The 15,324-nt window shown below is 59.6% G+C and overlaps 2 protein-coding genes across 2 annotated transcripts in view; one reads left to right on the top strand and one right to left on the bottom strand.

Annotated features, from left to right (window-relative positions):
• Nucleotides 1-1,829: 1,829 nt before the first annotated feature.
• On the bottom strand, nucleotides 1,830-11,520 carry SPRING1 (SREBF pathway regulator in golgi 1). The gene is made up of 5 exons (XM_056131049.1): nucleotides 11,280-11,520; nucleotides 4,371-4,527; nucleotides 2,810-2,961; nucleotides 2,581-2,694; nucleotides 1,830-2,290 (listed from the first exon to the last, which is right to left on the bottom strand). The coding sequence occupies exons 1-5, from the start codon at nucleotides 11,388-11,390 to the stop codon at nucleotides 2,207-2,209; spliced, it is 618 nt and encodes a 205-aa protein (XP_055987024.1). The 5' UTR covers nucleotides 11,391-11,520; the 3' UTR covers nucleotides 1,830-2,206.
• Nucleotides 11,521-11,714: 194 nt separating this feature from the next.
• RNFT2 (ring finger protein, transmembrane 2) overlaps nucleotides 11,715-15,324 on the top strand; it is a 57,781-nt gene continuing 54,171 nt past the window's right edge. Inside the window, exons 1-3 of the mRNA XM_056131029.1 lie at nucleotides 11,715-11,833; nucleotides 13,509-13,658; nucleotides 14,154-14,212. Of these exons, the coding sequence (XP_055987004.1) occupies nucleotides 13,635-13,658; nucleotides 14,154-14,212 (83 nt within the window). The 5' untranslated portion in view covers nucleotides 11,715-11,833; nucleotides 13,509-13,634. The remainder of the gene's footprint in view (nucleotides 11,834-13,508; nucleotides 13,659-14,153; nucleotides 14,213-15,324) is intronic.

Raw genomic sequence — 15,324 nt, 5'->3', positions numbered from 1 at the left:
AGAGCCCGCTGTGCCATCCCACCGGGGCAGTGAACTGCCAAACCCAGGCGGCGCTCTGTGGCCTCGAAGAGGAAACCTTCTGGCAGAGCTGGAAGGCGGGTGTGGGGCCCCAAGGCCGAGGTGCTCCCACCCCACTCCGGGAGCCCCTGAAGGACAGGCTCCAGCCCGGAAACAGGCAGAGCTGGGCACAAAGGAAACAGCAGCAAAGCAGCTGATGGTGCCCTCGGGCTGGGGCGCCCCGCAGGCCTCGAGGTGACCGAGGGCCACTGGACGAAGTGTGAGGGCTGGACCTGTCACCATCCCACCCCTCCTAAGTCTCTGGCTTACCTGCAACCCAGGTGCCGCCCAGCTGTTTGAGCCTCGCGGAGGGCAGGCGTGGTGCAGCGGTGTCCCCCGGGGAACCGTGTGAGCAGGGAGGGGAGGGGTGGAATATGACCTGAGCTCCCCCCTCCCCCGCCCGCCCCCAAGACTCAGCTGGGGTGAGCCGGCAAATCTGCTTTCCCCGGAGCTGGCGGTCCATGTGCAGTGCGAGGAGTCTTTTGTTTGGTGGGAGCGTCCTTCTCACACCCTGCGTCCTTCTCACTCCCAGACGCAAACCGGCTTTCCCGGGAGCTGGGGGTCCCAGCAGGCATCTCTCCCTCTCATCGTCTCTCTTCACCCCTGCTCAGCCAGAGCACAGCAACTTCCCTCTGAGTTTGGGGAAGACGCTGCGAATTACTGGACTCAAAACGCAATGTTTGTTTGTTTTGCTTTTTTGGTCACACCCAACAAGTGTGCTCAGGGGTTCCTCTTGGTTCTACACTCAGGAATCACTCCTGTTAGTGCTTGGGGGTGGGGGGGGGACCTTATGGGATGCCAGGGATCGATCCTGGGTCGGCCATGTGCACGGCAAACACCCTCCCCGCCGTGCTATTGCTCCAGCCCAAAACACGTTTAATGTCTATTTTTCCCCCTAAAGGTGTTTCTTTCACTCCTTCTCCAATCATCTCCTAGAATGTCCCCAATGGTATCACACATTAGGCTCAGGATATGGGGGTCCCTAATTCTAGAGAACCCCCACCACACACACACACCAACCTACAGAGACAGAGACCCCGTGAGGGAAGGGACCCTGAGAGGGAAGGCTGAGGGGTCCCGAGAGAAGGCGCTGGGGGTCACGCTGAGGGTGCGGTGTGGATTTCCAGAACTGTGACACAGCCGTGGTGGGCGCAAGGACAGAAAACACACCCGTGGCCAAGTGAAGGTGGCCTGGGGCGGCCAGGCTGGCTGTGGTCTGTGTGGCCTCTCGCTGCTCTGGCCGGGACAGCTGAAACGCAGTCCCCTCCAGGGAGGTGACCCGGGGGAGTCAGCTGGGGGCCGTTCTGGTGCGAGGCCGCAGGAAGGACGGAGCCCAGGCCCAGAGAGGAAGTGTTTGTTTGGATTCTGTGGTGAGGTCTCAGGGGTGACTCTGCACGGCCACCGCCCGCGCTGCAGATTCGGTCCAGGAGAGCGGCCAGAGCCCAGCGGGGCTCGCACCACTCACACCCATGGGAGACGGGGAGGCCGTGGCCGTGCAGGGCTGTGTCCTCGGGAGAGGTCATACCTGCCGCCAGCCTGCCACAAGCCACATCCAAAGGGACCCAGGCTGGGACAGGGACATGGAAGGGGGAGCCAGGGAGCAGGAGGTGGCCACTGTCCCTGCAACCGGCCCCGTCTGGTCACCAGCACGGCTGGCAGGGAGGGTCACCCAAGCCTCCCCGGGGGTGACCCCTGAGCACTGGGTGTGGCCCAACCCACCACTCCCTTGCCCCCCCAACCCCGACAACCCAACAAAACCCAAATTCCTTAGATGGATGTAAGTGATTTATTGTCAGTACATATTTGATTTGTATACCAGGATCAGGTAAAAATATCTTGGGGGCAGAAACCGTTTGAGCAGACCTCCTGGGACCCAACATTTAATCCGAGGAGAAGGAAGGATCGTAACTCGGCCAAGTCAATCTTCCGGAATATGTCCGACGACCAAGGCGTCTTTCCATTCAAAACGCGCTCTTCCCCCACCAGTCAGAGGAATCCAATAAATAAAGTGATAGAGAAGGTCCCCGGGCGAAGCGTGAGTCACCCACGTCTGGGAGGTTGGGGGGGATCCCAACCTGCCAGCAGCCCCTGGTGCCCACCAGGCTCGTGCTGTTCTTTCCGAGTGGGCGGGCGGGTGGGCCGGGGCCCCTCACGCGGGAAACAGTTCTGGCGGGCTCTCCCCGTAGCAGTACTTGGCCACGGGGTCCCGGTAGGTGTTCTCGTGCTGCACGCTCTGTGGGCCGGGGGAGAAGGGCGTGAGTGGCCACTGCCGTGTCTGTCCCGGTGCAGGGCTGAGGGCCCCTCGGGGCCTCGCTGGGAAACTCAGGACGAAAAACTCGCTGGGAAACTCAGGACAAAAAAAAAAAACTCGCAGGGAAACTCAGGACAAGTGATTTTTCTCAGACGAGAACATCCCTGCCGCCCCCAGCCCTGCAGACCAAGCTGCCATGGCCCACGCGAACCCCAGGCCCTTCTCCGTGGTGCTCAGCCGTCCTGCCCCGGCCCACGACCTGGCCCCCTGACCTGGGATGAGGTCCGGCACTTCGCCAAGCACAGCTCAAAGTGGTCCTCGACGGCCATGAAGAGGTTCTGGAAGGCCACGGCCGCCCGGCTGAGGAAGCGCTGCAGGAGGAGTTGCTGGGGGAACAGGCCCAGGCTGGTCACCGTGCAGGCCGGGCGGGGGGCGGCTGGGGCACCTGGCCCTCACCCAGGGTCCGCCCTGCAGCCACGGCCCACCAGCCGTGAGCCCCACCTTGCTGGGCTGCAGGCAGCAGGACACGCAGAGCTCGTAGGCACCGCAGCAGCCGCTGGGCGAGCAGCCGTCGCAGCTGTGCTGCCTGGTGGTCGGCGCACGGACGTCACAGCAGCCGTTGGCCAGCACGTTCCTCCTCTCGCAGACGTACCCTGCAGGGCGGAGGGCTGGCTGGGACCCCTGCGGCCGCCCTCCCCCTGTGTGGACACCCTCAGGAAGGGCAGGCTGGGGGCGGGGGCCCCTACAGAGCAGCCCAGGCCACCATCCCATGTGGACACAGCCCCCAGGGCCCCACCATGTCCCTCTCCCCTGGAAGAAAACGGGGAGTTCCGTTCCTTTCCCAAGGAATCTCAGAAAACATTCCTGGGAGAATTGGGGGCGCTGACGGGGCCCAGGGACCAGCTCCAGGAAGCTGGGTTCCTGCAAAGCCCCCTCCTTTCCCACCGTCTCTACCCGTCCCCTCCAACCATCGGCCCTGGTTCCAAGATCTCGGATCAGGCCCGCGTGGGCCCTGGCCAAGGGCAAAACAATTCTCCTCAGGCGCACAGACCCTCCCTGCCTCCAGGGAGGCCAGAGAAGCGTGAGGAGGCCTTCACGAGGCCCAGGGGAAGCACCCGGTGCACAGGTGGCCGCAGGTGTGCGGCAGCTGCTCCAGAACATTCCATCCCGAATGCTCCCGCTCCCCCGTCCTCAGGGAAGGCACCCAATGGCGGTTTTTTCCCAGTCTGAGCAGAAGCAGAAACCACCGGCACTCACGCAACAGCAGGGACAGCTGAAGCCTCCCGTTCTGGGGGACACAGGGCTTCCGGCTGCTCTCGCGCCACTGGGGGCCGGACAGAGAGTGCAGTGAGCAGTGCCTCTGCCTGGCACGTGGGGCTTGATCCACGGCCCCCAACCAGGCCCCCCAAGCCTCGCTAGGTGGGGCCCCTGAGCAGTGCCAGCCGGGTGTGACCCAAATCCCCCCATTCACAAAAAAACCCCAAGGGGGACTGATTCTCAGGGTGTTTCTGGGGCTCTACCAGACTCTCACCCAGCCCCGTCACGGGGCCGTACAGACCAACACGCAGCAGGCAAAGGCAGATGGTCCCGCGTATCTGCTCACGACTCTACCCCTGGACCCGCATGGGTCAAACACCCTTGGGCGCTCAGGAGCCGGGTTACGGCCCCCCACTGCGCCCACGAGGCCGAACCAGGGACGAGGTGCAAAGGAGGACAGAGCAAGGTCGGGGGGCTGGTGACCACGGCGTGAGGGCAGGCCCTGCAGGGCATCCCTGCAGTTCTAGCCCTGTGGCCGGCTCACCGCCCCCCATACCTCCCCTTTGCAGGGGCAGGTACAGGGAGAGGGTGGGCAGGCCTGAGGGAGAGCATGGGCGGGGCCCGGTAGGGACAGGGGGTGGGCGGGGCCAGTGCAGGCAGACAGTGGGCGGGGCCAGCATGGAAAGGGTGGGCGGGGCCGGCGCGGGCAGAGGGTGGGCGGGGCCAGCATGGAAAGCGGTGGGCGGGGCCGGCGCGGGCAGAGGGTGGGCGGGGCCAGCGCGGGCGGAGGGCGGGCCCGGCTCACCCAGCTCGTCGGTGATGAGGAGCTTGCCCTGGACGGAGTTGCGGCACTGGTCGCTGGTGCGGCTGCTGTTGCCCAGGTTGAACTGCACCTTCCATGCGATGGGCTGCTCCTGCTCGTGGACCTGCAGCAGGTTCCGGTCTCGCACGGCCCTTTCCTCCTGCGGAGAGAGGCGCGGGGTGTCAGGACCCTTCCAGGTGCTCCCCACGGGAACCGCAGCAATCGGCAGCACCGGGGGACAGCCCCCCCCCCACGGGGACCTCGATGTCGCTGGCAAGAGCCGGAGCCACATGGGGCCCCCGGAGGGTCAGCGGGACACGTACCCAAGGGTTCATGGGAGAAATGAAGGGGGGGAATGGGGGGGCCCTGAACTCCCCTAGGGTCGATCCTTCAAAAAAAATCTATGTGGAAACAAATACATGGCAGAACTGACACCAAATTCCTGCAACGAGCAGGGCTGAGAGCCACTCAAGGGGACAGGATGACCCATGAGGCGGACAGTGAGGGGTGGGAGGCAGGAGGCTCCCTCTGACCCCAGCAGCAACTGTCAGCAGGGGCCACTGGGAACTGTGGCCCATAGCCGGGTTTGGGGGTGGAGGGGTTGGGGTGAGGGGCAAGGAGAAACACAACAGCTTCGAAGTGTGACTTGCCACCTGGCCCTTTACCCAGGCCCGGGGCGCCAAGAGTGGCCCTAAGGGCCAGGGGACAGCAGGGGCCGAGGGGTCATCCTCGAGCTCCCCCACCCCCACGTCTGGGGGCACACAACCCCCCAAGCAGGCTTCTCACAGGTGCCCGCAGACTTTCTCCCTTTCTGCTTCCTCCGTGCCTGGCGTCCGTGCTAGGTCCCTGTTGCTGGCCGAGGTGAGACGCTTTAGAAACTAGATGAACTCTCAGGCCTGAGCGACCACACAGCGAGGAGGGGGTCTGCCTGACACAAGGCCGAGCTGGGTTCAACCCCCGGCATCCCCTTGGGTCCCCCGAGCACCGCCAGGAGTGATTCCTGAGTGCAGAGCCAGGAGGAAGCCCTGGGTATCTCCAGGTGTGGTCCCCAAACCTGTCTGTAGCACTGTCCTCCTGTTGCTCATCGATCTGCTCGGGCGGGCGCCAGTAACATCTCCATTGTGAGACTTGTTGTTACTGTGTTTGGCATATCGAATACGCCACGGGAAGCTTGCCAGGCTCTGGCTTACTCTGGTAGCTTGCCGGGCTCTCCAAGAAGGATGAAGGAATTGAACCCATTTTAATAATTTTAATCAAACCGAAAATGAAATAAATAAACGGACAGAGGGACCCACCTCTTCAGGAGCCACCTCTGAACAGCCAGTGGCACCTGAAACAGGCACACACACATCTGTGCTGACCCAGCAAACACGACTCCGAAAGGAGGCACCAGCCTAGAAGGGGGCCCGGCACATTTCTGGAGCAGAGATAGGAAACGGCAGAGTCACGGCCCATGGCAGTGACCAAGCTGCAGAGGCCCAGGTGAGGCCACTGGTCCATGTGGAACCTGAGCCCACCCCACCCGAGTCCTGCACCCAGCCCAGATTGAGGTGGAGAAGCACCCCTGAGCCCCCGCCTCTCACACGCCCTGGATGGTTTTCACACACAGGCAGGGCTGCAGACTTCCATACGGGCGTATCATTAAGTGAAGAAAAGCAAGTCCCAGAAAAGTGTGCATATATTATGACTCATTATCTGATGATAATAATTATGATACAGGTTTGAAAGAGCTAAGACAATGGTAGGAAGAGACATCCTACAGTCTGAAACCTGGGAGGGACCCAAGCGGTTTTAACGCCATTAACACCCCATTAACACCGTGATGAATCCTTTTTTTTTTTTGAGGTTTCAGGCGATTTAAGATTTAAAATGAACACGAACACAAGGATCACTAAGAGGACACTAGGACAGCGTGTGGACAGGAATAAGGTGGAGTCTACCATCCTTGCAGCTTTCCGGCACACCTGCAATCACTCCAAAACTTAGAAGCTTGAAAGAAAACAAAAAATCAAAATAAAAAAATTAAAACACCAGAGTCACAGTACAGTGAGGAAGGCGCCTGCCTGGCACGCAACCGACCCGGGTCAGATCCCCGGCATCCCTTACAGGTCCCTGCCTGGCCCCACCAAGAGTGATTCCTGGGTGCAGAGCCAGGAGTCACCCCTGAGCATCAATGGAGGTGGCCCCAAACCAACACAAAAAACCCAAACACACAGAAAGGACCAAAAAACAGCCCATGATCCCATCTTGATCCTGACTTCTGCCGTGTTGCGTTGGGCCTGACACAGGTAAGAACAGACTAAGATGCTCTGCCTGCATCTGGCGCTTCCTGGCTGGAACACAGTCATGGCCTATGTTATCTAGACGTCTGTGATCTCAGGATTCTGGGACGCGCCCCCCTCCCTGCCGGTGGGAGACGTGCCTCCTCCTCTCCAGAACCACCAGTGAGATCTGGCTGACGGGGTTCTCCGCTGCCCTGAACAGTCCGTGGCAGTGGCTGCAATTGGCAGCATAGCCGGGCTGCTCTTGGCCCAAATGTCCAGACATCTCCAGTGGTCTCACCCACCTGAAGGCAGCATCCTCGCCTTGACCCTGCACAACATCCTTGAAGTCAGTGAGGGCACAGCTGTCCTTGGGGGGATGGGGTCGGGGGATGCATTTCTGCTCAGCCCAATTTCTTCCAAAGAAAGGAAGAGAGAGAGAGAGAGAGAGAGAGAGAGAGAGAGAGAGAGAGAGAGAGATGTTCCAGCAACAGGGGGAAAAGACATTGAATTTCTCAGGAAGAAGCTGGAGTCTAGACACACGGGCAACCCTGCTCCTGGGCTCTGTAGGACCAGTCAAGGCTGCAGGATTTGGGGGCAGGAATGATAGGGCAGCAGGGAGGACATTTCCCTTGCACACAGCCAACCTGGGTTCAATCCCAGCATCCCACAGGGTCCCCCAAGCACCACCAGGAGTAATTCCTGAGTGCAGAGCCAGGAGCAACGACTGTGCATCACCGGGTGTGACCCAAGGCTGCAGGACGGCTGGTCTCGTCACCACAGGGAGGCCTGGGAGGCGGGGGCTCCCCTGCCGACTGACACTCAGCCAACCCAAGCTCGTGACAGAGCCAACCGCCGCCAACGATTTGGCCGTTCTTCCTGATGGGAAGCAAGTTCTCGGACAAGTGCCTCCTCCACAGAACTCCCTCCTGAGCAGGAAGGCCACACCTGCACCTGCGTCTAGACATGAGCAGCCGTGACCTTGCCAAAAGGATGCTGACGAGATACACAAGCGCAGAGGCTCATAAGGCGGCCGCGGGTGCGACGCGGCAGCAAGCGTGACAATGGAGCAGCAGGACCAGCCAAGGGGCGTGAGGCGGCTCCTTCCCAGGAGCCAGAGGGCCTCCAACCCGCGCCCAGACTCTGCTGCGACACCCGGCTGGTCTCCACGGTCAGCTCTTACTTATGCGGACACACTTTTTTTTTTTTTTGGTTTTCCTTTTTTGGTTTGGGTTTGGGGCCACATCCAGCGATGCTCAGGGGTTACTCCTGGCTCTGTGCTCAGGGATCACTCCGGGCAGGCTCAGGGGAACCTACAGGGTGCCGGGAATGGAACCTGATCGGCCGCATACAAGACAAACGCCCTCCCCGCTGGACTATGACTCCAGCCTGGGCATGTATTTATTTCCTTCAGGGCTCATACATCCATTCCCACACTGTGTCAGGATACAAAGGTAGGACTGGACAGCTTTCCCCAAAAGGAACAAGAACCGGGGCCATCAGAAAACCAAAGTAAAGCACCGGCAACTCGGGATGAACGGCCTGAGACTCCCCACCGCCGTGGGCCATTTGCCTGAAGACTTTAACGTGAGTCTGTGTTAACTCAAACACTTCCGGATCGGAGTTGCCAGTGGGCCGTGCAGGCATCCACAGTTAAAGCAGGAGCCCCGGGCAGCCCAGGCCAGCAGGCCTCAGAAACGCCGCCAGCTCTCTTGGCTCTGAACCCTCCACCCATCACCCCTTCACCTGGCCCCAGCTCCATCAGGCACAGCGGCCTACCACCTCCGGGCCAAAGGGCAGGAAGGTTGAAAACCACCGGTCTGGGGCTGGAGCAACAGCACAGCGGGTAAGGTGTTTGCCTTACACGCAACAAACCCCGAGCACCGCCAGGAGTAATTCCTGAGCACAGAGCCAGGAGTAACCCCTGAGCATCAGCCGGGTGTGACCCAAAAAGCAAAAAAAAAAAGAAAAGAAAGGAAAACCACCGGTCTGCCACCCTGGTTCCAACGCCTGGCCGGGGGGCAGGTATGAGAGGCTGAGGGCAGGGAGATGGCAGCGGACTGGCCAGGCATGGCCAGTGCTCGTGCACCCCTGCTGGTCCGGGTCCATGCCACCTGGCATAGCTTACCATGCCTGCCCGTCCCCTCCATGGGCACCCCAGCCCCAGCACCCCGCCCTCCAGGGCTCCGTCGCTTCCATTTCTACCATCCCCCAAAGCATCACGACCACCAGGACAGAGGACTCAGGGCAGCCGAGGTGACCGGCTCTCCCCCGAGTAAAGGCAGCTGTCAGCTCCATGCAGAGTTTGGGGCCCAGGAGTTCAGAGGGGGGTTTCCACAGTCGCATCTCCATGAACCCCGACCATCACCCACCCTTGCCCCTTCTTGGCCAAGTCATCACCACCTGGCAGAGGAAGAGCGTGAGACGCTCACTGGGCGGGCCGGCCAGCCCAGGGGAGGAAGCCCAGGGTGGAGGGGGGACAGCAGGCAGGAAAGAGACCGCACCCCAGTCCTGGGCCAGGACCCCTTCAGCCCTTAAAGACTCCCCATGTTCTGAGATGTGGGTTGGTGAGGGCCTGGTGACTGGTCTGTGCAGTATCAAAAATTACAGCTGACACTTGACAGGCTGACATGACTGATTCTAAAGTAACAAGAATCTAAATGACACCCGTGAGCAGTTTTAGGGAAAAACATTTTGTTTGGCTCCTTAAACCCAGTGAGGTGCAGCAATGTTTTCGCCCTTACACAGATCCTGGGGGCTGGAGCGATAGCACAGCGGGTAGGGCATTTGCCTTGCACACAGCTGACCCGGGTTCGATTCCTCCGTCCTTCTCCAAGAGCCTGGCAAGCTACCAAGAGTATCCCGCCGACAAGGCAGAGCCTAGCAAGTTCCCCGTGGCATATTTGATATGCCAAAAACAGTAACAAGTCTCACAATGGAGACATTACTGGTGCCCGCCGGAGCCAATCGATGAACAACGGGAGGACAGTGCTACAGAGCTACACAGATCCTGGTACCCCTGACTTCAAGGAAGGTCCACCCTGACATTCTCCCCGCAACCCAGCATTTCAGCTCGAACTCTAAGCCGGGTCGGTAATGCGGGTGGGCTCGTGGAAACCGACCTCACCCAGACAGAGCCGGACGGCGGTGAGTTTTGCGGGGAGTGAGGGGGGGTCCCAGGTAACTAGAGGAAGTCTTCTCTGATACTCCATCAATACTCGGCAAGGGTGGTTCCTTAAAAGTTCCCTGTAAACAGGGTGGCAACTCTGGAAGCACCTAATAGCTGGACAAGTTAAACATAGTCAACGTCAACTGAGACCCCAGGGCCAGCGGGAGGGGGCTGCTGGCCTGAGAGGTCCAGCACGCTTCGTCCTGAAGACCCTCAAGGTGGACACAGCCCAAATGCCCATCACCAGCCGAATGAACAGAGGAACAAAATGAACTATATTGCAGCTCTGCTCCAAGGTAGGTTCCCACTGAGACAAACGGGACACAAAGGGCCGGCACCGCGGGCCCCTGTGTCCAGGGCAAGTCCAGAGCCCACAAACCCGGAAGGGAAAAGGAGGCTGTGGCGGACACAGGAGCAGCCTAAGGCAGCAGGAAGCGGCGCTGGGTGGTCCTGCTAGGTACAGAGCAGGGGGAGGCGGGAAGGAGGGCGGGACACAGCTCCTGGAGGAAGAGGATGCCACTTAGCCAGGGTGACTGGGGATTGTGGGTGTTGGCGGGGACGCATCAACAGCCCCATGCCCGCCAGGTCCTGGAAGGCTCTGACACTTGCAAAAGGCAGGCTCGCAGACACGAGACTTGCAAACAGGTCAGCAGTGGGGTCACACACTGCTGTGCAAGAGTGCACACGGCAGGAATTACTCATTGGTGCCAGCGATCACCAGCCTGCAACTGGGGGACCCAGGTCTCTGCAGGAGATAGTCCCAGGCCCACCAGACAAGGGGTAATAACGTGACCTTGGGAGATGTCCTAGCGGGAGTGCTGAAGGTGGGAAGTGGGGAATGTTTCCTCGGGGCCCCCTTTCATCCGCCCCTCCTTATGGGCTACACATGCAGGAAGAAGACACCTTCCGTTTCCCCGTCCCTGGACCCACACTCTTGACCACCTTGGCCCTGGCGAGGGAGAAGGGAACAGAGACCGCAGAGGCAACCAGAGGGAGGCGTGTCCTGCAGACGCTCGGGCTGGGCTTGGAAACCGACTGGGCAGCGCCGGGGGAGGAGCCGGTACCCACCAGAGCACCCAGCGATTCCCACGGCGGCCCAGAAAGACAGAAGGGGAGGGCGAGACGCAGACCCCAGCCCAGCTTAGCTGTGCACGGGAGAGAACCCCTCCTGCTGGGACATGGGGACGCGGGGAGGCTGCGCCCGGCACGGCACCAGACATGCATACATACATGCATGTCCTCTTCTGAGCACAGGACCCGACAGGTGGACACCATGGGGGAATAGCCAGGGCCCGGGACTCTGCAGCCCCGGGGTGGGGGGGGGGCGGGGGGCGGACCCAGGGCAGGTGCACGGGCCCGGGCGGACACCCAGGCAGCGCGGCTGCAGCCTGCAGGGAACTCCCCCGCCCCAACCCAGCCTGCAGGGAACTCCCCCCCACCCCGCGAGTGTCCAGGGGAGCGAGGTGACCGGCGGCCACTCACCTGCTTGAAGGTGCTGGTGAGGAAGTAGATGAGCGAGAGGCCGAAGACCAGAGCGAGCACCCACCGCTTCCGCAGGAGCCGGCGCCACACCACGGCCGCCAGGTTCACCATGCCGGCGCGGAGCGGGACAGGCCCGGGGCCCGGGCGGCATGGCCACTACGCTGGCCGCAGCCGCATGCTGCGCGCCGGACGCCGGCCGCGGCCCCCCGGCTCAGCCCGCTCCCGGCAGGCTGCGCGCGCCGCCCCCACGTGACCCCGCGCCGCCCCGCCCCCGCGCCCGCGTCCCCAGGCGGCCTCGCCCAGCCTCCGCGCTATTGGTCGCTGCAGCGCGGCCGCTTTCCTATTGGCAGAGGCTCGGGAAGGGGGCGGGCGATCGCGTGGGACCCGCTCGCGTTGCCTCGCCCCGGGTCCTAGCGCCGCCTGGCACCCGCGTCTAAAGAGCGCCTGAGCCGAGGCCGGAAGCACTCGGAAGTCACGTGCTCCCCGGGCCGCGCCTGTGATTGGCTGGGAAGGACGCGAGTGATGCCGCTGTGATTGCTGAATTGTCTGGGCAGGTAATAAAAAGACAAAGCGGTTTCTGTTTTATCACCTCGGTAGCCGGTGTCGTCTCCTGCCCTCGCAACCTTTCAGGTGCTTTGCGCTGAGCCCTCCTTGCCGGGTTCAGCGCAGCGGAGTGAAAAGTGCCCTCAGCGATGCACGAGTGCACCTGCCGGCTTTCAGGGCAGATAAGGCTGAAGATGCGCCTCTGCTGGCGTTTACCGTGCAGTCATGTAACGGGCTCGGGGTGCAACTTAAAACACCGCCTGCGTCGAAAAGTCGCGGGCTGAGCTTTGATACAGTTGTGCAATGAACGGAACAGAAGGTTGAAGGCATTGCCTACAGTCATTCTGATTCATCTCACGTGCAAAAATGCATTTCAGAATTCTGCATCGGAATAAGTGCGTAGGGCCTGCTTCCAACAGGCTGTGTCGAATTTTTTTTTTTTTGCTTTTTGGGTCACACCTGGCGATGCACAGGGGTTACTCCTGGCTCTGCACTCAGGAGTTACTCCTGGCGGTGCTCAGGGGACCATATGGGATGCTGGGAATCGAACCTGGGTCGGCCGCGTGCAAGGCAAACGCCCTTCTCGCTGTGCTATCTCTCCAGCCCCAGGCTGTGTCGAATTTGAGGGTGGTAACTTTGGGATGCTGTATCTAATATTCCCTGAGGATCTGTCAGTGATGGAGGGGTTATCATTTGGAGGGGGCTATTATGACAAGTTCTTGAAAAATATTCATGTAATGAGCCTTTCTAACGTGCGAAGATGCTAAAAAGCTATTTCTTAGCTGGTTATCGAAAGAAGCATGCTTTTGTTTCTCTAATCTTGGTGGCCTTGGTGACAAATGCTGCTCCCTGAAGAAGTCTGGTTAGAATCTGGAAGTCATTTAAGGACCAGTTATAGCACCCTGAACTAAGAGTGCTTCGTTTGGTACTTACACACACACACACACACACACACACACACACACACACACAAAGTTTGGGGAGGCTAAGCAGGTTTATGGAAAGTCTTTGCCTTTATTTCTTCTCTAGGGCAAAGGGAAGGAGATAACAGGGTATCTGGACAAAGGTATCTCAGAGACCCATAGGCTCATTCATTGAATTAATACAGGATGAGGGTGTCTTTGTACCAGGCAAGACTCTGGATGCTGAGCAAGAGGGCGGAATTTGCATTTTTCATGGGAGACAGATCATAAATAAGCAAACATCAAATAAATGAGAAGTGCTTCTAGGCGGATACCACAAGGGGTCAGGGAGTGAAGGGAGACGAGCTCTGGGAAGTGGTGACACTGGCTGGCCTCAAGGAACAGCGTTCTAGGGAGGGGGACCAGAAAGACCAAGAGCTCTGGGTTGGGGACAAAGTGGCATGTGTGAAGAACAGAAAGGCCTGTGTGGCCAGAGGGAAGCTGGCGGCTTGCTCTAGCCCAACCCACAGACCACAGACAGTTTGACTTTTGTTCTGGCCACAGTGGGAAGACACATGCCACTGTGTCCCCCTATCAGAACTCGAAATTAAAGAACAGGACCAAAATGCTCAGACTGTCACTGTTATCGGGGGTCTGGGGATGGGCCCGTGAGAGGCTAGCAGAAATATGGAACACCAGAATCATTTGCTGCTGGGTGCCCCGAGACTTCATATTGGCTGCAGCGTCAGTGGACATAGCATTCTGACCATCTCCCCCCATCCAGGTCTCCTGAAGTCTGGGAAGAGGAAGAGGAGGGCGAGTCCTGCTTTCCCGGTGATCCTGTGGCCACACCCCCTGGTGAACCCCGAATGCCCCCCTCGGGTGTCACCAGCATGGCGTTCTGAAGTCCATGTGGCTCGTCTCAGTGAACCAGGTGATGTGTCCCCATGGGAATCCCTACCTGTAGGGTCGCTTTACTGTTGGTGCAGACTGGAAAGAAGCTTGGCTTTCTGCCCCGCTCGCCATGGAACAGGTGCTCTGTCTAGGCCACAGAGAGGTTGTTGATTTGTTCAGAAGTCACACAGCAAGTAGGGGATGGCGTCAGTCCACACCGCATGCCTCCTCACCACAAGCCCTCGCCCCCACTCTAAGCTCACTACTTATTCCTCTGTCCCTGGGTACTTCCACCCCTCACACGCTCAGCATTCTCCTCTGTGGAATGGGGCAAACGCTCTTTCTTCCTGGCATGGGTTGTGGCATTGGGGAGTTAAACGGCTTAAAAGACCCAGATCCTGGCTTGGAGGAATGTCCACAGTTCCCTGGGGATGCCAGAGATGGGTGGTATCTTTTGCAGTTTCCACGGCACCATGTCTGGTCAGCACTAAGGGGATGTCGGGGACTCCCACTCACACCCTGTGTTGACTTTCAGGTCCTCAGGAAAATGCAGAGACGCCACAGTAGCAACACAGATAACGTGCCACCTGAAAGGTAGGTGACCCCTCATTCCTGCCCACTGAGGACTCTGGGGGTGCTCGGAGCCCCCCCCCCAACTGGCTCTCTCTGAGGGAGAAAGGTGATCAGGTAGCAGGCAGCTTTGCACAGCCACAGTCTCCATGTGATGCCATGCTGTTCTCTCCGGTAATTCTCCAAGCCCATGTGGACCAGGAGCCCCTGGGTCCCATCTGCCAGAGACTGCACCCACCAGATTCCACAGTATGGAGGTGGACAGGGCCACCATGTGAGGGCCAAGGCCATCAAAAGACTTATTTTCCCCATATGTCCCAGAAGAGGGGGCTCACCAAATCCTGCAGGGCTGGGAGGGAGATGCAGGGGAATCAGGAGCAGAAAGGAGTGTGGCAATCTATAGATTACTGATATTATTGGGTTTTCTGCACAAAGCAAGTCACAACAATGTGGTGACCATGGGGCTGATTCGGATAAAGGTGGTGCCAAGGGACTGGAGCGATAATACAGCAGGTAGGGCATTTGCCTTGCATGTGGCCAGCCAGGGTTCAATTCCCAACATCCCATATGGCCCCCCAAGTACCGCCAGGAGTAATTTCTGAGTGCAGAGCTAGAGTAAGCCCTGTGCATCACCGGGTGTGACCCAAAAAGAAATAATAATAATAATAATAATAATAATAATAATAAAAAATTAGCCGCACCTGGCTGTCCTTGCTGGGGACCCTTGGAGGGGGGCGGGTTGAGTTTCCCAACCCCCCCCCCCAGCAGAGCCCAGCAGCTGAAGAACTCCAGAACCAGCCACCACCATGCTGAGACCACTCTCCACACGCATGAAGGTACCGGCAGAGGAACAAAGGCATGCGGGTCCCGGGGCTGAGATTTCCAAGCCTGCTCGGATTGGGGCTGAGCATCCTCCACCCAGATCCTCCATCTTCCAGTAGGCCGGGGTCACACCCACCAACTGCCCCCCCCTCCCCCGGCGCCGTGTAATCCCATCAACGGCCAAGACCCAGAGACTATAAAACCCAGTTCCCGGAAGCGACATCTTATTATCTCATTCTTACTTTGGACAACCTGGCAGGCTACCAAATGTAACCTGCCCACACGGCAGAGTCTGGCAAACTCCCCGTGGTGCA

The sequence above is a fragment of the Sorex fumeus genome, unplaced genomic scaffold (genome assembly GCF_029834395.1).
Source record: "Sorex fumeus unplaced genomic scaffold, SorFum_2.1 ptg000083l, whole genome shotgun sequence".
NCBI lineage: Eukaryota > Metazoa > Chordata > Mammalia > Eulipotyphla > Soricidae > Sorex > Sorex fumeus.
This window is presented reverse-complemented; position numbering and strand designations above follow the sequence as displayed.

Bases quoted from the DNA above. Each gene is read 5' to 3' on its own strand.
- SPRING1 (XM_056131049.1), bottom strand. From the start codon at position 11,390: ATGGTGAACCTGGCGGCCGTGGTGTGGCGCCGGCTCCTGCGGAAGCGG. The intron at 2,962-4,370 runs GTGAGCCGGGCC...TCCGCCCTGCAG, and splicing joins CCTCATCACCGACGAGCTGG to GGTACGTCTGCGAGAGGAGG. The intron at 2,291-2,580 runs GTCAGGGGGCCA...CCCGGCCCACAG, and splicing joins AGTGCCGGACCTCATCCCAG to AGCGTGCAGCACGAGAACAC.